Source organism: Mesoplodon densirostris, chromosome 6 (genome assembly GCF_025265405.1).
Source record: "Mesoplodon densirostris isolate mMesDen1 chromosome 6, mMesDen1 primary haplotype, whole genome shotgun sequence".
NCBI classification, from domain to species: domain Eukaryota; kingdom Metazoa; phylum Chordata; class Mammalia; order Artiodactyla; family Ziphiidae; genus Mesoplodon; species Mesoplodon densirostris.
Genome location: NC_082666.1, coordinates 84,483,530 through 84,504,421, shown reverse-complemented (window position 1 = coordinate 84,504,421; position 20,892 = coordinate 84,483,530). Strand labels below are relative to the sequence as shown.

General features: G+C 46.5%; 1 protein-coding gene across 1 annotated transcript; it reads right to left on the bottom strand.

The window, feature by feature from the left end:
• Positions 1 to 16,401: 16,401 nt before the first annotated feature.
• On the bottom strand, positions 16,402 to 17,664 carry FOXB2 (forkhead box B2). The gene has a single exon (XM_060102134.1). It carries the CDS (start codon positions 17,662 to 17,664, stop codon positions 16,402 to 16,404), a length of 1,263 nt encoding a protein of 420 aa, XP_059958117.1.
• Between the last annotated feature and the right edge of the window lie 3,228 nt (positions 17,665 to 20,892).

Below are 20,892 nucleotides of genomic sequence, written 5' to 3'. Positions count from 1 at the left end.
TGAGAATCTTTTGGTTTGTTTACTCCTGAGATTTTCAACACAGGCTAGCTTCCATTCGCTTTGAGTGTGTCTTTAACTAAAGAGATGGAGACTGAGGGCAAGTGAAAGATCTCATTGGATATAAAATCATCTTGTCCTCAATTGATCCGAGGGATGTGTAATGGGACTTTTTTAGTTATTACTTTCTCTTCTGTTTTATTCTTTCCCGCATTCATGATCTTGAATGCCAGCTGCGTTAGTTGGAGTTCTACCTAGAACTCACTCTGAAGAACAGATCAAGACATGAAATCAAAAGTTATTTTGTCATTTCATGTAGTGGAAAATCTGAGTGAGGTGTATATAAGCCCTCAATTAATGAATGATTCACCTATGTGGTAGACAGAATAATGGCTCCCCAAAACATCCACATTCTAATTCTCAGAACCTGTGAACGTTAATTCATATGACAATAGGGATTTTGCAAATGTGAATAAATCAAGAATTTTGAGATAGGGAGATTAACCTGGATTATCTTCGAGGCCCTAAATGTTACCATTAAGTGTCCTTATAAGAGAGAGACAGAGGGAGATTTTTAAAAATTTTTCTTTTATTTATTTTTTATACAGCAAGTTCTTATTAGTTATCTATTTTATACACATCAGTGTATACATGTCAATCCCAATCTCTCAATTCATCCCACCACCACCCCTACCACTTTCCCCCCTTGGTGTCCATACGTTTGTTCTCTACATCTGTGTCTATTTCTGCCTTGCAAACCGGTTCATCTGTACCATTTTTCTAGATTCCACATATATGCGTTAATATACGATATTTGTTTTTCTCTTTCTGACAGACAGAGGGAGATTTGACTACAGAAGAGGATAAGGTGATGTGATGATGGAAGCTGGCTTTGAAGATGGAGGAAGGGGCCACAAGCCAAATACACATGGATACTAGCAGCTGAAAAAGGCAAAGAAACAGATTCTGCACCCAGAGCTTCCAGAAGGGACCAAACGTACCAATATCTTGACATTAGCCCTGTGAAACTGATTCCAGACTTCAGACCTCCAGAACTGCAAGTACAAATTTGCATTATTTTAAACCACTAAGTTTGTGACAATTTGTTACAACAGCAGTAGGAAACATATATCTGGCCTTCAGCATTTGGATTTGTGTCTATACAAATAATTTCGAACTTTTATTTTGGATTCTTATCCACACTGACTGTATATACAATATCACATTGTTACAAAAAATGAAATGGATATTTGGCTGTAGAGTTCTGAATCTTGGCTTTAGTATGAATCACAATATGATATACATATACATACATATACATATACCTATAGCCGTCTAATTTAGAAATTTAGGAATCTCAATTATTTTTATTTTAAGAATGATAGTAATAGAGTGTAATGACTTTGGGATTCTTTTTAGAAGCTTTGTCAATATCATATGTAAAAAAATGAGAGAGGGCCTCCCTGGTGGCGCAAGTGGTTGAGAGTCCGCCTGCCGATGCAGGGGATACGGGTTCGTGCCCCGGTCTGGGAGGATCCCATATGCCGCGGAGCGGCTGGGCCCGTGAGCCATGGCCGCTGAGCCTGCGCGTCCGGAGCCTGCGCGTCCGGAGCCTGTGCTCCGCAACGGGGGAGGCCACAACAGTGAGAGGCCCGCGTACCGCAAAAAAAAAAAAAATGAGAGAGAAAATTTTCTAATTCTTCAATTTTTATTTTATTTAACTCAAGAAACAAACTAGTTGTGGATGTCAAGTGTTTCATTTTTATCTTTCATGGCATAGAGTGCTCAGTGTACTAGAAGTAATACTCAGTATGTGGAGGGGCAGGTAATCAGTTCTGGGACTGTGTTTTTCCAGTGGGATACTCTGAAAAACATTCAGCCTGAAAATTCCATTGAGCAGCTTAGAAAATTACAATTCAGTAGGCCCTTATATATCTGAGTTTCTGTCTAAGTCTGCCTGGAATCTTGTCTGTAAAAAGTGTTAAAAACCTGCTTATTGTTTTATGTAATAGAGATCTCAGGAATCTGATCTCTGAGAACTTGAACTCAGTGTTTATATATGTGCTATAGGCTCCATGGTGTCTACATGAGATCAAGGCCCAAACTTCTCCCATTTCCTATCCTATTTCCATGCCCATAAAGGTTTTGTTTGCCTCTGAAATCCTCAGCGAGTCTAGAAGGGCAGCACCAACCTTCACTTAAGCACAGGACGGTAACTATTCACAGCATCCTCCTCCTGAGGCCATCACCATCCCTATGGTCATCACCACCATCTCCAATGCTAGTCTTTGTAGCACACTTAGTTCACAAAGAGCTTTCATTTCCATGACCTGTTCAGAAGGAGAATTATTGGCGTTCGGAGCTGGATGGAGCATTTCATCTCGCAAAGACTTTGTGGAGAAATCAGGGCAGCATTATTATTCTCCTTGCACAATTCCCAGCACACCATGTGTTACGTAGTGAGTGTTTGATGAGTGTTTGTGGAACGAACATTTGTAAATAAGGAATCTACATTTCAGAGAAGTTCTATAGTTTTCCCAATATCTGACAGGCAGAAAGGGAATTGTAGACACTAGAACACTGGTCTCTCCATTTATTACATGAGAGACACCCCTCCAAAAAAGTCATATATAAACCCATGGAAATGTCTCCATGATGTCGTAGTTGAATAAAAGTCAGAGGGAAGTTCAAAGGCAATGATTCATCAAGAATTACATGTTCATTGGTCTTATCTCACTGCATGTGAAGAACAGAGAAAAAAGAAATAAAATTGATGAGGCACCAGCTTAAAAAAAAATCAACATCATAATATTGTCACTGGATGGTGATGGAAAAAACAGGAAAGGATTTAGCAGTGTCGCGATAGGTCATTTGTATTTTCTTTGTCCATTATTTTTCTCAGTGGGAAGTAGGAGTAAGAATTCCTCCCCTTTGTGAAACTAAAGACAGTTTCTTTTTCTAGACTTTCATTTTCCTCACCAGTGGTTAATACACAGCCAACCCAACTTGGGTTGATACATATGTAAATTCACGTAATTGTTTCTACTTGTAAAGGGAAAAGCTATTATCAATAAAATGTGGCAAGTGCTTTTTAAAATATCCCCAATCACTCACAGCAAGTGTGTTTAAACTGCTAAGGACCAAGGAAGGCATCTCTGAATCTTGCGCTCTGTTGGAAACCCAATTCTGCAATCACAAAACAGCTGGGGCATTGGGATGCCAATAATCAGTTGGAAAAACAGGGGGTGAAATTTAGGGTGTTATACAGAATGTTCACTTGTTTCTACCAAAGACCTTAATTCAGATTGATTTAGCTTGATGAAGTTCCACAGTTCCAGGTGAAAGAAAGCTGAAGTTCACTGGACTGCTACAACAACCCAGTGAGGGAGAAATGATTTGCTTGGTTTTTAAGATGAGCAAACCGAGAAATAGAGAGGCTAAGGAACTTAATGGAGCAGCATAGCATTGGAGTTAAGAGTCGGGGCTTCAGTTTGAGTTCCACTTCTGACACAATCATTGAGTTAGCTGTGTGACCTTGGGAAGAAAGTTGACTCTGATCCTCTTTTTCTTTACAGATAAAATGAGGATAGGATTTCGGACTAGGACCTACTGCACTCAGATGTTTTGAGGATTAATGTTAGACTATAACCATCAATTATTGTCATTAAAGTGATGAAGTGATAAATTTCAGAACTGGGGTTCAAAGCTCAAGCCCTTCTCATTGCACCATGTCACCCTTTGGATGATACTCCCCAAACCCAGCATTTCTCATAGTGAGATGTCTAAGACTAGAACTTTAAAATAATTTTGTGCTGAATTTAAATCTGCTGTGGAGCAAGTTGCCTACCTAGAGTTGGGGTACCTGTTATGTCTTAATCTGAGTGCTCTCAATGGCTGTAAGCATATGGGATTAAAGGCCATCAGTCCCACATAATTTCATGTCACAATACATGAAATGGGTACCAGAAGATACAAATTGAGTTGTACAACAGAGAATCTACCCATCTCATTAGGAAACAGCTTTTTTTTTTTTTTTTTTTTTTTTTTTTTACGGTACGCGGGCCTCTCACTGTTGTGGCCTCTCCCGTTGTGGAGCACAGGCTCCGACGCACAGGCTCAGCAGCCATGGCTCACGGGCCCAGCCGCTCCGTGGCATGTGGGATCTTCCTGGATCGGGGCACGAGCCCGTGTCCCCTGCATCGGCAGGTGGAGGAAACAGCTTTGAAGGAGAACAGCAAAGGGTAATTTTGTTTGTAACACACACACACACACACACACACACACACACACACACACACACTTCTTGAGTCCATACTGTGTGAAAAACACCAAGCAGTGAGGAATACAAAGATTTCAATACAGATAAAGTGCACACTATTCTACAGCTCATTTTGGCAGGAGAGCCAGTGACATGCCCAGTCCAAATCAAGGTGCACTGTGCCATGGATCTCATAATATGCTCTAAGAATAAGGAAGATTAATAACAGAGAGTAGAGGAAGGCAGAGGAAATCTTCTAAGACTTCTTGGAAAAAAGAAAGGAAACATTTGGTTCTTACAGTGTATTAGGTACTTTAAGAGTTGGTTTTTACATTGAGTTTGAAGGAAAGATAAAATTCAATAGTTGGATACAGAGAGAGAGGGGGACTGGAGAGAAAGAGGTAAGGGAATGAATATGCCTGGGCTTCAGAGAGCAGTATGATTTATGTGGCAGAGAATTACTCATCATCCTGGTGAATTCACATTTTCATAAGGACTTTTAATTACAGTTAATTTCAAGGTTTGCCTTCTTATCACGATATATTCTAAGATTTCATTTTAAATAATGTTCAAATTGTTTTACAATTTTTCTTTTAGTATGCTTTTAATATTTTTGAATCCAGGAAAAGTTACTTTTAAGGAAATACCATATAATACCAAAATTAATTTTAAAGACAGGAAATTGTTTCTATAGATATGGTTTTAAAATCATCACACAGCTTTGAAAAGTTGTAAGAAATATTGCCTGGATCTAGTTTTTTAAAAAATATTGTCTAAAACAATTTCCTCTTTTCCTCTGGTCTGCTTTACTGAGTCATATTAATTTTTGAGTTTCTTCAATCTGCTTCCAATTACTAAGAAACATTTCTCAGTTGGTTTTTGAAAATATGAATTTCAATTTTGATTTTCAAAATATTGATTTTATTTATTGGTTAAATTAAACCTAATTAGATAGGCATTATTTGTCCAGTTTAACAGATGTGAAAACTAAGAAACAGAGAAGTTAAGAAACTTTTCAAAGCAGTTTAACACTGTGGATAAGAGCTGGGTTTGAGCTTGCCCTGAGACTGATGAATCCTGGCTCCATCACAAACTAGCTAAATGACCTTGGCAAAGTAGCTGAATATCTGTCTCTTGAAGTCATTTAAGCTAAGTAGAATTTAGTTATCTAAGTTTTTTTTAAAGCATTTAGGCAGATAGTCTACACATCTGAATATTCGATAAATCAGAATGGAGGTATGTATTAACCAAATTCTTTTTTCTCTTCAACAAATCTTTATTAGGAACTTACCATGAGCAGGTTTTACACTAGGGAGTAGAGATACAAGATGAAAAAGACAGAAAATATTAGAAATTATTTAGAAACTTTGAAAAAGTTTCTACAAATATTAATCTCAAACCAGCAAAATAATATGTAGTGGGCCAACTTGATCTCTGACATCAAAATGAAACTTGCATGGACCCCATAGTACACAAATATGTCTTGAGCTTCTTGAATACTGTCAAAACTACCGATTCTAAATGAGTCTTTGTTGCCCTAATAGGAAACCACAGAGGTCCCTGAAGTCTATTTATTCTAACCTGCTATCTTTTGTGTGTGCATGTGTGTGTGTGTGTGTGTGTGTGTGTGTGTGTGTGTCTTAAGGAGCTGGATATGAGCCAGGATCCCTCCAACAGAGACCTCTGACTTTTGTTCATTTGAGCCCGAGTTCTTACTCCCATCCTCCACTTTGCATGGTCTTGAGCAAGTTCCTTAAGAGCCTACGCCTCAGCTCTCTCATCTGTAACATGAGGATAAAAGAAACACCTAAGTTAAAGAGCTGTCGTGAAATTACATGAGATTCGGGATGTAAAGCATTTAGCTCATAGAAGGTAAATAAAAAAGCTCAGTAAATACTAGTTTTTAGGGCTTCCCTGGTGGCGCAGTGGTTGAGAGTCCGCCTGCCGATGCAGGGGACATGGGTTCGTGCCCCGGTCTGGGAAGATTCCACATGCCGCGGAGTGCCTGGTCCCGTGAGCCATGGCCGCTGAGCCTGCGCGTCCAGAGCCTGTGCTCCGCAACGGGAGAGGCCACAACAGTGAGAGGCCCAAGTAAAAAAATACTAGCTTTTACTATTGTAAATAGTTAAAAAGTTTTAATATCCTTGTGTTACATCCATGAGCAGAATTGTCAAAGTTAGAAAATTTGAAAAACACCCTATTTACCTTTGACTTATTTGATTAGTTGCTTTGTTCCCAGTGGAGAGGGGTTTTTGGGGTTTGTTTTGTTTCATCTTTTACCATTTTGCTTTCGAGTCTCCTACCTTCCCAGGGAGAATTGTGTCCTTTTTGTTCCTTGATTCTTAGAGGGTGGAGGCCAAAAGTGGTCTGGAGTAGCTTCAGCCTGGGGAATTAGCTCCTGAAGGTTCTGTGACACTGAGATTACAGAACCTAGCTGCAAAATAATGCAACTTTTCAAAACCATGTTGCAATAAAGTCATGCAGAAAGAACACTGTCATACTACTATAAATGCATGCCATAACAGCTTTAAAGTAGTGTATCGTATTATTTGCAAAGGTAAAGAAAAGTTTTAATGTTTCTCTTGGTTGATATGTATTAGCATATCTACAGCTATACATTTGATTTTGTATTATCAGTTTGAATCTTAACATTCTCCTTCATGCTCCCCTGCACTTACTTTGTACACACCTTTGTCAGAGGAGACCATCTTCTGTTTCAGACTATCTGGTCCTTGAGGGCAGATGTATTGAAGTCCAGTGAGAAGCCAGAAACCAGGCCAATTGTTTTTACAGACAAAATTTACTATAAAGAATAGTTAACTAGGTGTAAAGATGTTAATAACTGAAAGGGTAAAAAGAGAGCTCTGAGATATGACAGACTGTAGCAACTGCAGGAAGCAGCTACCACCCTTAGGGTGGTGAGTGCAAAGGGAAGAAGTTGGACTTATTAACACTTAGACCCTTGAGGTGGTCCCCATGGAGCTAAAGCTCAGAACCTTCGGGGGAGCCTGCTCATGGTCCTGCTGTCTCTGAGATGGAGTGTGATAAGTCTGGTTCTTCAAGTGTTGAAAAGACTTCCAACTGATTCAGCTGCTGCTACAGGAAGGAAATGCAGGGTGAAGCAACTTTGCCTTCGTGATGCTTCCAGGAATTCCCAAGCCCTAGAGGGAAAAAAGCAGGAAGGAGCAAATCCCTTCTTCTGTGTCCACCTTTGCTAACTCCCACTAGAGCCCCCATATTACCAGATCCAATATAAAGCCAGCTGGCAAAGCAGAAATGGGGTTTGCGAAGTCTGCCCCAGCACCTGAGAGCAGAGTAGGAAGGATGGGTTTGGAGACGAGAAATAATAGCTTAGTAATTGGTGTAGGCAACAGGTAGGCAACTTGTCTTATTGTCAGCGCCTGGCATAGTTCCTGAACTACCGTACTGAATAAAAGCTTGTGGAATGGATATGTGTATAGTTAGATTTTAAAATGATTTTAATAGATAACATCTTAGTTCCGCTTATAAAAATAGCTGTCTTCATGTAGGAAAATAACGTGATAGGCCACTTTCATAGTAGAAAGTGAGGTCCCAATGGCTACAGTCTGGAAAGAGAGAAACAAAGAATTAAACTGGCCTTCATAAGGAGTTAGCGGATATTGGGGTGGAGTAGGGTGAGGGGCAAAGTAAGCAGCTGGAGAGGAGAGGGAAGATCAAACAGTCAAAGAAGAAAGTCAAGGCCACGCAAACTAAGAAGGTTAGATGGGATGGTGAAAGGGAACCAGTGAGAAATTCCTGGTAGAGAGATGATAGAATGACTTTTAGAAACGATAAATATTTGAATTCAAGTTTTATGACTATGAATCTAAAGTAAACTCAAATCTTCAAGACATTGACATTTGCTACTCACACCAGTTTACACCTGGAGTACATGCAAATAAAAAGGCAGGTTTTTTTTGGACATTGAGATGATCCATAAATTTAAACAAGTCTCTGGAAGCTGGAGTTATAAGTCAGAGACAAGTAGGACCAACGAAGCCTCTATACATTGTTTGCCACGGACTAAAATTCCCCAGAGAGACCGGGGTGTGAGTCTATCACAGTACATGGGATGAGGCTATAGAAAATTTCATAAACTCTCAAAGATCAGAGGGGACCCTCGGTCCTATCCTGGCAACATTCATGTTGTTATAATGTACATTATTTAATGTTGCCCTGAAGAACAAAGTATTTTCATAAGTATTTGGCTAAATGGCTCCATTTTTAAGTAAAGTGGGAGTTTACTGAGTTGATGCATCATCTGTACACCTGCATGAGCTCCAGTCACCAAGTCGCAGATCTGAGCCTGTGTAGATTTAAACTCAGAATAAAACTACCTCCCTTATATAAAATAGCAGATATAAAAATTCCTCAGTATAACGTGTAAAGCGTCATGTAAAAGTGTGATAGGCCAACATCATGGCACTACAGTAAAGTAATAGCTTCTTAAGCCCATTGATTAAAATGCTTTTGGGAAGAGCTTGGCTTATGATGAGAGGGTGGAAGTGGGAAGAGCACTGAACTGACTTCTAGGCCTAATTTTCAATCATTTGCTTTTCAAGTACTGCTGTCTCAGTTGCCTTCTTGAGGAAGTAAATTTGCTGCTGCTTTCTGACCCAACTTTTCTATGTCTTGAGGTGACTTATAAAGGGGAGTGCTCCAGCTCTGGAGGCATATGGAGTTTTTCTGTTTCTCCTGTGCATTAATATATATTATTACTATACTATATATTAGTATATATAGACAAGGGGATGGGTAAATGCGATAGGCACCAATGAGTTTTTGAGAGGAAGGGGATAGAGATCGTAATGGCTCTTCTATAATGTTCATAGTTATTGGGTATTTCTGATGGACTGAGATGGCTGCAACTGAGGTATTGATAAACTGATGAAAAAGGCTATCTTTTCTTGCAGAACTTCTCAAGGTGCCCAGCAACATCAGCATCACCTGGGAGGTTATTAGAAATGTTCAATCTCGGGCCCACTTCACACCTGCTGAATCAGAATCTTTGGAGATGGGGCCCAGCAGAGAGTGTTTGAAAAACCTCTCCAGATGATTCACATGCATCTAAAGTTTTGAGGTGCAATGTTAGCAGATGAATTCAACTTTTCACTTTTTTTCTTTGTAAGGCACGAGTAAGCAGGCTCAGGTCAGCCTGGGGTCCCCGGCAGGGAAGGAATTTTCTAGAAATAACTGGAATGAAGGTTCAAAATTTTTGCATATTAGAGAAATAGGATGTTATTTTGTTCTCGACACTGGCGAAGCAGATATATTTGATTCTCTGGTTCTTGGGTTAAAAATTCAGTCTTATAATTTCAAGAATTTTAGTTCTGCAGTGCAAGTTATTAAAAAAACTCAAGTCTTAATGATCTGTGGTCATTTTTAGAGGTTATCAAGCTTCTAGCATAAAAGTTGAGACATGTTTAATCATCTGAAAACATGCATATTCTGAGTAGTTACATGCTTTTGCATTTTGGGGGGAAAATAAACTATTTCAAGGTAGATAGGGAAGACACAATACAGCTTTACTCAAACCAGTCTAAACAGTATCTAAAACTTTTCCCTTGAAAACACTGTCACTACACAAAAAAAGATTTGCCAACTAGGAAAAAGAAAAATTATATTACTGTTCTGGAAAACTAGATGTTATTTTTTCATTTGGAAGGAAATGACTAAGCTTGTAGACTATATTTACTTCGTGTTCATTATCTGCCTAGTTTCAAAAAAAGTTCAAGGCTACTACAAAAGTTCATGAAATGCAAAAGATAGAAAGAGAGGAAGCTATTTAAAAAGGTAATAAAATTATGTGAGATTTATTCTTTAGCCAGCCCCCTTTGTAATTTTAATGCTTTCACCTTTCCCATTCCAGCATTATGGGACAGCGAGTCTCTGAAAGTTCCCCAAAAGTCAATGCTTCAAGTGACAGCCTCCTTTTCCTCCCACCAGAAGGGTCTGCTGCTATGGGCTCTTGTCAAAGCCACAGCAGGAGGGCGGCAAGGTGTGTGAGGTTCATTTGTCTTTGCTGCTCTTTGCTTTTAAAGTATATTTCCTCAGCTAGTTCTTCTCTCCTTCCCCTCCCCCACTTAAGGTACTATATTTAAAAATAATAATTCATATTGTTGAAATGCCAGTTATACTGGCTGGACAGATTTGAGTCATCCTCTCCCTGGTTATAAAAGTAAAATGTGATTGGTGTATGTAGACAGTCTAAAACAGTCTCAGACATATGGGGAACAAGAAAAAATGACTTAGGATTTCACCAATCTAAAGGTACCACGGTTAATATTTGGTGTAGTCCCTTCTAGTACATGTTCAGTGACATTAGAGGGTTGAGCTTATTCCCTCAATAGGATTTCATAAACATTTTCTATATGAGTTTAATTTCATAAGCATTATTTGTAATGATATTCCACAGTATGAAAATAGCACCATTTATTTAAACATCTCCCTATGGGGATTTAGGTTAATCCCTATAAAATAAATTGCAGCAAAGTTAATGTCACAAAATCCTCACCTAGGCTGAATTCTTCAGCAGACTAAAGCTTCATCTTCTTAGGCAATAAATGGAGCTGCAAGTTAGTTATACAATGTCCTGTCCTCTCTAGCTAAGAAAAATGCTGAGAGAAGAGGAATATTGCTTTCAAGGCAAAACGACTTCAGTCAAGTAGTTATAGTCACATACATTGAAAGAATCGATCTATGGTTTCCTGAGAGAAAACCAGAGCAGTACTATGTTAAAAATTGTAAATTTTTTTGCTTTGTCGATATTAGATGCACACATTTGTCTCTCTCTCCCCTTCCTTCCTCACTCCCTTCCCTCTTTCCTTCCCTCCCTCTCCCCTTTCCTCATTCCCTCTGTCCCTCCCTCCTTCCTTCCTTTTCTCATGTGTATTTCAATGTTGTGAATTCTTTTTGGAATGAATCTAGTTCAGCTGTGCCTGGACTACAGCTCTCCAGCTCCTTACTAAGCATCCATTCTCAGTAACAGTAAAACCATGCTGTCTACGAAGTTGCTGACAGGACTGGAAGTGGCTCAGATGGGAAAGCCTATTCCAAAGCAGTTTTAAATGATGCTGTCCTAATAAGATCTGTGACTTACAAGCAAAGCCTGGGTGACTCATGCACACAAAAGACCTGTTCCTTGTGGTAGGAAAGAACTATTTGGCTCAAACTAAACATAACCAAAATATCTTCCAAGAAATACTCTTTTAAAAATATTTTCATGGGTTGCTGTCAGCTTTTTTGAATTTTTTGATAATTTTATAAAATCCTTTCTTAATATGCCATTCTCAGCATGGCTCTTCAGTTTAGAGAAATGTTACTATAATATGACTACAGTTCTCAGAGGCTTTATTTTCTGCTTAATGATATATGTGCATATCATGTGACTGCTTGTAGATCATATGAATATATTATGGCTTCAAACTCAGAATTTAAATTTCATGGACTATGCTAAAATTCAATAAAACTACATTTGAATGCAAGGGGGAAAGAGCAACATGTGGCTTGAATTTTCCTTAAAATACACAGAGGATAGTTAAGGGGAAAAGTGCTTGGGACAGAGTACATCTGGAGTTTTGCCAAACTCATAGCATTTAAACAATGGCTTAAGACTGAATTCAAATCCCAAGCAAATCTCTTCAATCTCCCCCAAAGAGTATAAGTTAGCATTTCAGTTTTTAAAGATAAAGTTAATGAAAATACTTTCAATGACCAAAATGAAAATGTTGGACATGGAGAAACAGTTTTGCCCTTTGGAATTCAAGGACTTCCCACCTCCACTTGGATTCCCACTCTGCCTTTTCACCCACAAAGAAGTTATCACTGGCTTTTGAAACCATTTCTTTAGTTTCCCATTTTCAACATCTACGCCACCCTGCCCCACACCCCATGCAGAATCACATGTGCATTAGTGTTAGTCTGATGAGCACTAACACTGCTTCAAACCCTTGCCATATCATCCAAACCTAAACATGACCCCAAACTATCCTTTCTGCCCATCTCATAGTCAGGTACAATGAAGAATGAGAATTCTTACCAACGGAGGAGTCAAATCCCACCACAATTTACAGGGATCTCTGTATAATTTTGTGCATCTCAGAAATGGCAGTTTTGTCAGGTGAATGGAATTTAAGGGGAACTAGTGGCTTTGGTGGTCAATGTTTCTTTTCCTAAGGCATTCTGTTTCTGTCTTCTTCTGAAGTCTTGCTGTACTATTGCCAAGCAGGCCAAGTGTCACTTTTGAGTCCCAAAGGGAGATGTGTTGATCAGCTTTCCAAACCCCCCAATGCAAAGATGCTTGGAGTTCCACAGTGCCATTTCCAGCTAACTGGCTCTGATTCTGACGGATGCAACCAGCCCTCCCCGCCCTGGCTGGACTAATGCCAGTCTACTTAAGGAGATAATTGACCACAAGCCAGCCTGACTGACAGGCTTCCTAAGTGCCAGATGCCAACTGTGCCAATTCTGGCCTTTGCAGGAGGGCCTGTTCTCCTAGGGACCACAGCTAAAATAGCTTCGTTCTCCCTCGACCCTCAGCTCTCTTCTCATCTTCCCAAGGGAATGTGATCAAATAGATCATTCCAAGTTGTTTTCCTTTTTCTTTTATTTTAAGGGCAGCTACATGAAAATCTTTCACCCTCCTCTTTGCCTCTCCCCATGTTTCTCAAGGTTCTGTGCATTCAATTAAGTAGGGGACAGGCTAAACAACTACAGTGTTTTGTATCATCCTGGAAACCAGGAGCATAATTTCAGGTTATCTCCATCAGTATTTAGCAAACCAAGAGTGATTTTATTAATCTTGTGAACTGAGATGATCATACATTTATAAGTGCCTCTATTTCTATCTCACTTATGTCCAGAACTTACTTTTTCTCTATTCCAACATGTAACTAGAGAGAGAATACCTGTGAGATCATATAAGACCACCACTCAGTTGAGAGTTACAGTTAGATTGCAGATCCATCTTAGTTAAGAGGGGGTCTTCAGGGCTCTGTCAGTATTGGGGGTTTAACTGGGACTTCCCTTAGCATCAGCACTTTGACAGAAATCCCCTCCCCCTTTGAATATTTACATGAATTCCCTTGTTCTCCAACTTCAATGCCATGCATGGCTTCCGTTGGGTACCAGAGTTTCCTCTTGGATGAAAACTTGAGTAGAATCATCTCTCAGCTCACTCTGCCTTCCCTTCTCCTTTCTCTCTCTCCTTACAGTAAAAACAAAACACAACAACCATGCTTTCCCCACAGAGGTAGGAGGGGTTCCAGGGAGTTGGTGTGAGGCTGGGTTGCTAAGAGGGTCTGAGGAATGCGGAAGGTCAATTACTCATCCTTCTCGCCGAGTTGGCCCACAGGCTCCTCTCTTCTCAGGAGGGGCTGTCACTTAAGCCAGTCGCCTGGGTGCTGGATGACACTTTGGACTGTGCCCCTCTCCCGGAAGTGGGACAATGGGCACCGCTACAAAGCACACTGGCCCTTTTGGGGCAGGTGGATAAAGAAGAAGAGATGTGATGTTCTTTTGAAGAAACAACTGAGATCCAGCGACTGCCCTTCTTCAGGCCCTGTGACTTGCTGCGCCTGAACTAGGGGTCCCAGCCTGGGGCTTTCAGGCACCAACTCACCCAGAGGTGGACAAAGCAGCCAGACTCCCAAGTCACCCCAAATCTATGATCCCTATGCCAGTGGCTCCCCTTTTCTCTCTTTCAACAGCCTCAGACTAGTGTAAAGGAAAACCCTGCAGGAAACCTTGCAAAGTCTCAAGCTGAGAGATAGGATACACTAGAGTTGTTTGTGCCTCCAAGGAGGCAGTGACCTAAACTGAGACTTGTCTCCCAGGCGAGGACAAAACTTAGCTGCACGCTGCAGTGGGACTTGTAAATAAGGGGTGCGTGGAAACTCTTATTTTTAAGAAGTAACCCAAATCCCCTCAGTGTCATTACTATGATCAGGTCACCTCGTTGGTCCTTTATTTTCTTCTGATGAAAGGTTAGAGGAGGCTTCCGTCTGGCCTGGCTGGGCACAGTGAAGCTGGTTCAAGATGGAGCCCTGTTCGAGGTGCCCCGCCACCTTCCCGCGCAGCTCCACAGGGTCTGCAGCCCGCAGGCCCTCTCCAAGGAGCACGTGTTGTGGCGCTGCCGGCTCTCCAGGGCCCAGCGCTCTCTGGCTCCAGGCCCCAGGCTGCCGAGGATGCGCAACAGGTCCCCTAGGCCGCCGCGGCTGGGCGCGCGCTTCTTGGGAATGTGGGCCTCGGCGGCAGTGGCGGAGTCCTGGCGCCCTCTTCCCCGCCCCGCAGACTTAACGGGGCGCCGCCAGCCCCCACCCACTGGCACCGGTACCCGGGCCATGGCCCGCTCTCAGAAAAGGGAAAGGGTGTTGGGGGCTGGTGATGGTTATTGCTAATAAACCTCTTGTAGGAACAGAAAAAATTCTCTGTGGCGGGTTTTTGCTAATCCAGTCTCTCGCGCTGAGGTGGACTATAGCTCAGCTAGGAAAGCAGCGGCAGAACGGATAAAACAGATACAGTTATAGAGCCAACTGACAAAAGGAGCCACGGAGGAGGAAACCTGTCCAGCTGCCGCTTCGCCTGTGAACTCACCCTCTTTGATGCTCAGAAGTTGAAAAAGAAGGGGAGGAAGAGGATTTGCCAAGCCCCCAGACTTTCCCCCAGTGGGCACTCAAACCGCGGCCTCGTCTCTTGAGAAGCGAAACACCTTCACACCGGCACATCCAGAGAGAAGCTTTAATGGAGAACACCTCGTACAACACAGGCAGACATGAACTTGGCACAAAGTCACAACCCGAACGCGGCGCGGACAAAAGCCAGAGGTGACTCGGGGCAAAGGACAGCTGCCTTCTCCCTACCCGCCCCCCATTCGTTCCCAAAAGTTTGTTGCGAGTAAAGTGCTATTCCTGGGTCTCAAAAACTGGGAAGAGCAACAGCGGCAAAGCAAGTTTCTTTTCCATTCAGGATCTGAAACTGAAGAGTTCGCCTGAAGGGAGAACGCGCCCAAACAGCACACGGAATGCCAATTCGAAGGCAGCGTGCAAAGGTGACCGGTCATCCTCACGCATCTGTCCCGAGGAGGCTGGAAGGCAACGGCCACAAAACGCTCCTGGAAACGTTAAGAGTAATATTGTCGGGTGACGTGGCAGGTTTTTCTTGCATTCTTGGGTTAGGGGAACAAAATCCCGTGATGCAAGTGATTAAAAAAAAATCCCAAATGTAACGGATCATGGGAATTCACATTGTCTGGGGGCTCCTCAACGGTCTCATCCGATTGATTCACAAAAGAATTGCAGGTAGAAAGTCTCCTTTAATGTCTCTCTTTGGTTATGTTTTCCGAACTTACTTTTGGAATCTGGGGCTTTGCGCTTTAAGCTGCTGCCATTCTCTTTTGTGCAAACTAATTGCTTTAGCCGTTCCTTCTATCCTTCTCGACCCTCGGGTCAGAGCCAAGAAACTTAACTGTTTCCCAAGATCCTTCGTGAGGTTCCCACTGCCCCCAAAGAGGCTTTATTCATGCTACCGTGTCCTTGTCCATTTCACCGACCAGGAAAATAACGGTATCAAATGCTCCCTCTTTTCCTTCTTAAATAAAACGAGATTTCCTTAGTGAATAACAGTTTTGTCTAGAATGCTCACGAGAGGCGACATTGTTCACGAGAGGTTGAGACCCACGGGAAGAAACTTGGTGGCTGAGGTCTGTTTCATCGTCACTCTCTGTTGGATTTCTCCCAGGGAGGTTTAGTCCTGCCATCTTCTGCTCCCGGGAGTAAGAATAGAAATCCAATTCCAATATGCCAGCGAATGAGGCTTCCCCAAACTCGTTCGTTTCCTCCCCCCATAACTTACGGATTTATAATTTTAATTACAATAAAAACTCTTACCTGAAAATTGGCTTTCATTATTCTGATTGTACAACATAGTATAAACACAGACATCAGAAGTGTTATATTTATTCAGACCACTGGAGAATCCACTTTCGGGTTTGTTTAAATACCTTCCTTTCCCGCAAAGGCTGGGGCTCGCCAGCTCTACCCGACCTGGTCAGGGCGCCCTCGCCCTCTCCGGAGGTCCAGGGCGAGGCGAGTCTCCACGCGTTCGTCTCCCCCAGCCCGCTGAGTACCCTAAGAATGCACCAGCACCGAGTGCAGAGAGCCGCCTTTGCTCTCGGCCGCACTCAGGGCGGTGGGCTCCATCAGAGAGACGGCGGATGAGGCGGCGGCCGCCGGGCACACGGTGGACGGTCCCGGCGGCTGCTGTGCGGCCGCGGGGACAGCGAGCGCTGCGGGCAGCGCGGCCACCGGTGGCAGCGCAGGAGTCGGCTTGATGGGCACGGGCACCGCAGGCAGGCTCTGGCTTGCCGAGTGGCACAGGGCCTTGACCGGCACCCCGAAGGCCCCATACTCCGGGCCCACGGGGACCCCCGCGGCGGCCGCGGCGGCCGTGGCCGCGGCCACTGAATCCATGACGCCGACGTGCGGCCATACGGAGCTGACGACGTTGCCGAGCTGGCCCGGCACGGGATAACCCAGGTGGTGCATGACGGACGCCAAGGGCAGCCCGCCGGCCTGCAGCACGCCCTTGTAGTCCCGGCCTATGATGTTTTCGATGGCGAACGGGTGCTTGAAGCCCGACGTGGACGCGGCGGCGGCGGCGGCGGCAGCGGCGGCGGCCGAGCCCAGCCCGTAGGGCGGGAACTGTGACAGGCGCCCCACGCTGCCCACGGCCGCCGCCGCCGCCGCTGCCGCCGCCGCCGCTACGGCCGCCGCCTCCTGCATCTTGCCGGGGTGAGACGGCTGCGGCTGCTGCTGCGGTGGCTGCGACGCGAGGTGCGGCGGCGGCTGCGGAGCCGGAGGCGGCTGCTGGTGGAAATAATGCACCATGTGCGGCGGGGGCGGCGGAGGCGGGGGCGGCGGCGGCTGGGGCGGGTGGTGGTGATGGTGGTGGTGCGCGGCAGCGTGATGGTGGTGGTGCGGGTGCAGGTGCCCTCCGGGCCCAGCGCCTGGCGCGCCTTTGGCGCTTCCCGCGTGCAGGTGAGTGTGGTCAGCGCGCAGCACCTTGAAGCGCTTTCGGCGCCTCAGGAAGCTGCCGTTCTCGAACATGTCGCCGCAGTCGGGATGCAGTGCCCAGAAGCTGCCCTTGCCGGGCTGGTCGGGCCGCCGCGGGATCTTGATGAAGCAGTCGTTGAAGGAGAGGTTGTGCCGGAGGCTGTTCTGCCAACGCTGAGTGTGCTCGCGGTAGTAGGGGAAGCGCTCCATGATGAACTTGTAGATGTCGCTCAGAGGCAGCATCTTCTCGGCCGAGTGCTGGATGGCCATCGCGGTCAGCGAGATGTAAGAGTAGGGCGGCTTTTGGTCGCTGTACGAACTCTTCCCCGGCCGCGGCATCGCCCCTGGCGCCTCCACCGCCCTCTGGCTCACAGTGGACCGCAGCGTCGCTCCGCACCCCGCTCGCCGGGCCTGGTTGTCTCCACTAACCCCCACTCCGCCCTCCCGGACCCGCCACCCCGCCCTCTCCCCACCCCAGACCCTCTCGCCGTTTCTCTCCCGCCTTCTCTCAGCGGCCTGCGGTCTCCGCGCTTGGCCTCTTGACCCAATTTAGCAATCCGACGCTCGCAACTTCTGGCCCCGACGGTCGCCGACTGGCGCGCACAGTCGCGGGCGGGGCGCGCCAGCTTCACCGCCACCCTCTCGGCGTCTTCCCGCGGGTGGCCAGAGGCTGAGCGTGGGAGCTGGTGGAGGAGGAGTGGGGAGGGCCCTGTTCCCTTCCGGCCTCCTCTTTACTTTTTCTCGGTCCGAGGGAAGCGCAGGCCCAGAGAGCTGGGAGGAAGGACTGGGCAGTCAGGACTCTAGCCCTTTAAATCGAGTTGGCGCTCGTTGTCCGGGAGGCCGGGGGCGGCGGAACATAACAGCGCCTTGAGCGTTGCCCCTTAACCGACCAGCCACTTAGTCCGCTCTGGAGTTCTCGTGTTCCTGGAGGGGAGAGGCGAGGTAAGGAGGAGGAAGCTCGGCTCCAGCAGCCCGCGTCTCCCTTTTCTACGGCGGCTTGCAGCGGAGACTGGGATAGAGCTGTAGGCGGTCGCCTGGGGGGGAAAAAGTTTAGTGGTTTCTGCTGCGGCGGCGCCTGCGGGCTCTGCCGAGGGGCGGGGGCTCTGGACGCGGGGAGCGAGCGGAAGGGGCGTCTGCGAACGCCGGGAGGGCGCGGGCCTGGCCTGTGGCGGTTCCGCCGTCCGCGCCGCAGCGGCTGCCGCTCTCCCGGGCCCGTCTGGAGCTGGTGAAGCGGCGGCGGCTGTGGCAGCGACGCGCTCTCCTGGCTGCGTTTTGTAATGGTCCCGGAGACGCCGAGACCCCCGCAGCTCGCGCTTCGAGACTATCACATGACCGAGGCTGAGGGACTCCGCCGCCGCGTCCCTTGCTGAAGAAGGGGCGAGAAGACGCCGTGCCTCGCCCCCGCCCCCTCCTCCACCTCGGCGCGGGCGTCCGCAGCCCCCAGCCGCGGCCGAGTGGGGCGGGGGGCGCAGGCTGTTCTCAGGGAGGGGCACGGCGCCCGGTGCGGTCCCCGCCGCTGCACCCCACCCGGGTCGCGACGCACGGCAGAGGCGGACAGGAGACTGCTTTCTCGCTCCTCTCCTGCATCTCCCGCCTGTCCCCGCCCTTTCAGTCGTCCCTCTTCCCACCTACCAGCTCTGGGCTTCTCTCTCCTTACACTGCCTTCCTCCTGGACTAGCCACTCTGGGCCAAGTTCGCAGCAGCGTGGCCTCAAGGTCTCTTCTCTGCAAGAAATCCCAAAGGCTGGAGGGTTGGAGGGAAAAGCTAAAGCGGAGGAGACCCAGGGCCGTTTTCGCTAAATGTCAACTTCATCACAATTTTCTTGCGCGCCAATTGAGTGTCGGGCCCAATGATAGGCGCCTGGTACAGGGAGGTCTGGGACAGCTCTCTGCGCTCCAGGACCGCAGTCTAGTGGGAGAGACTGACAGTAACCGGGAAATTTGGATAAATACTAGGGGTTTAGTGGATGGAGGCTCCACTAAGAGCGGGTGGATGGGACAGGGTGAAGCGTTTCTTTGGGTGGTGACGTCTGAGCTGGGGCCAGAAGGAGGGCTTGGGGGGTCAGAGGTCCCATCACCTGGGTGTGTCGGAGCGGAGTCTTGCTATTCTGAGCACGTCGAGGGAAAGGGAGATAGTTAAAATTAAGTAGGAGGTCAAAATGACCAATCAACAGGGCCCTGGTGTGACCTGTGAGGGTGGATGAACCGCAGCGCTGAGGTTCCCGTGCTTGCTGGGATCCCGGAAGCAGCTTCCTGCTCTGCACTTTCCTGCACACCCATGAGCGAATCCCACTTGACTGGAGAGAACCTGCAGTTATAGTCTGGTTTTGGCTGCCTTTGCCCTTAGGCTGGGACGAAAAGCAGAGTTTAGAAGAAGAAGAAGAAGAAGAAGGAAAAAATATATGTATATATACCCTCTTCCCATCTCTGGGCCTCAGTTTCTTTATTTGTAAAATGAGATGTCTGAAGTTGGAAATTTCACGGGTCCCTTCCAGTTCGCAGATCTGAGGAGAAAGCAGCAACTAGGGACTGTGACTCATTCTGTTTTTAATTTCTTCTTTTCTGTGCCTAAATGTGGGGGCGGAAGGCCGTTTGCCCAGACTGCTCAGGAGACTGCCCCTCGCTCTCCAACCTTGGTTGACAATGCCAGGTCGAGTGTTTTTAGTTTCCGACGTTTGGCGAGCTGCCCGAGGGGAGGATCAGAAGAAGGGCTGTTTGCCCGTCGGGTCGCTGGAGTGCGGTGAGCGTAACAGATTCGTAATATTAATCTTTAGGCAGCAGCTGGATTTCTGGCTAGTGCTATTTGGTTAGTTTTCCTAGGCCAGCAGACGTTTTAGAATAGGCGTTAAAGGGAAGCGTGCAAAAGGGCCCCGGGGCGAAAGAGCAGCCTCTTGGCCTGTCCTAAGGAAAGGAGACCCTTTCAGAGGAGGATGCTTTCGCTGTCGCTCCATGCCGGGAAGGTTCCTTCCGCCAATGGAGTTTTCTGCGGGATTTTTGGTCTGCTGAAGCAGTTTAAGGAACCAAGCAGCAGACGGCCTCCTGGCCTCACGAAGCCATGGAGGAATTACGAGGACGCCCACAGCTCCAGTGACAGCTAGAGCCCGCTGGCGCCGGGTGTACCCTTCTACTTTGACGGACGCGGTGCGAGAACAGCCCTGTCCAGGCCCAAGAGCCGCCCAAAGGCTGCTGGTGGGAGCTCGGCGTGCCTAGCGCTCAAAGGTTCTTCCGGCCCTGGCCCTGCACGCAGCGCGGGCAAAGGCAAATTTTGTTGAGAATATCTTTTCCGCGGGCTCGCGAAAAAGCAGTGCCTCCTCTTTGGGAGCAGCTTGGGGACGTTCTCGTTGGGCAATTGGACTCCGCTGCGCCTGGGGACAGCATGAGAAGGGGCCCTTGAAGGGTGCCCCGGACCAGCCTCATGCGCATAACCTCAACACTAAAGCTGGAGTTGGGCTCTCGCTGGGTAAGCTCGTTCCAGCCCACAGATCTGCCGCCACCACCTCGGGCTCGGCGCCTGGGGACGCGAGTCGCGTGATCGGCGCTTTCGGCCTCGGCGAGCCAACGGCGTTCG

Excerpts from the sequence above, each read along its gene's own strand:
- FOXB2 (XM_060102134.1), bottom strand. The coding sequence starts at position 17,664 with ATGCCGCGGCCGGGGAAGAGTTCGTACAGCGACCAAAAGCCGCCCTAC.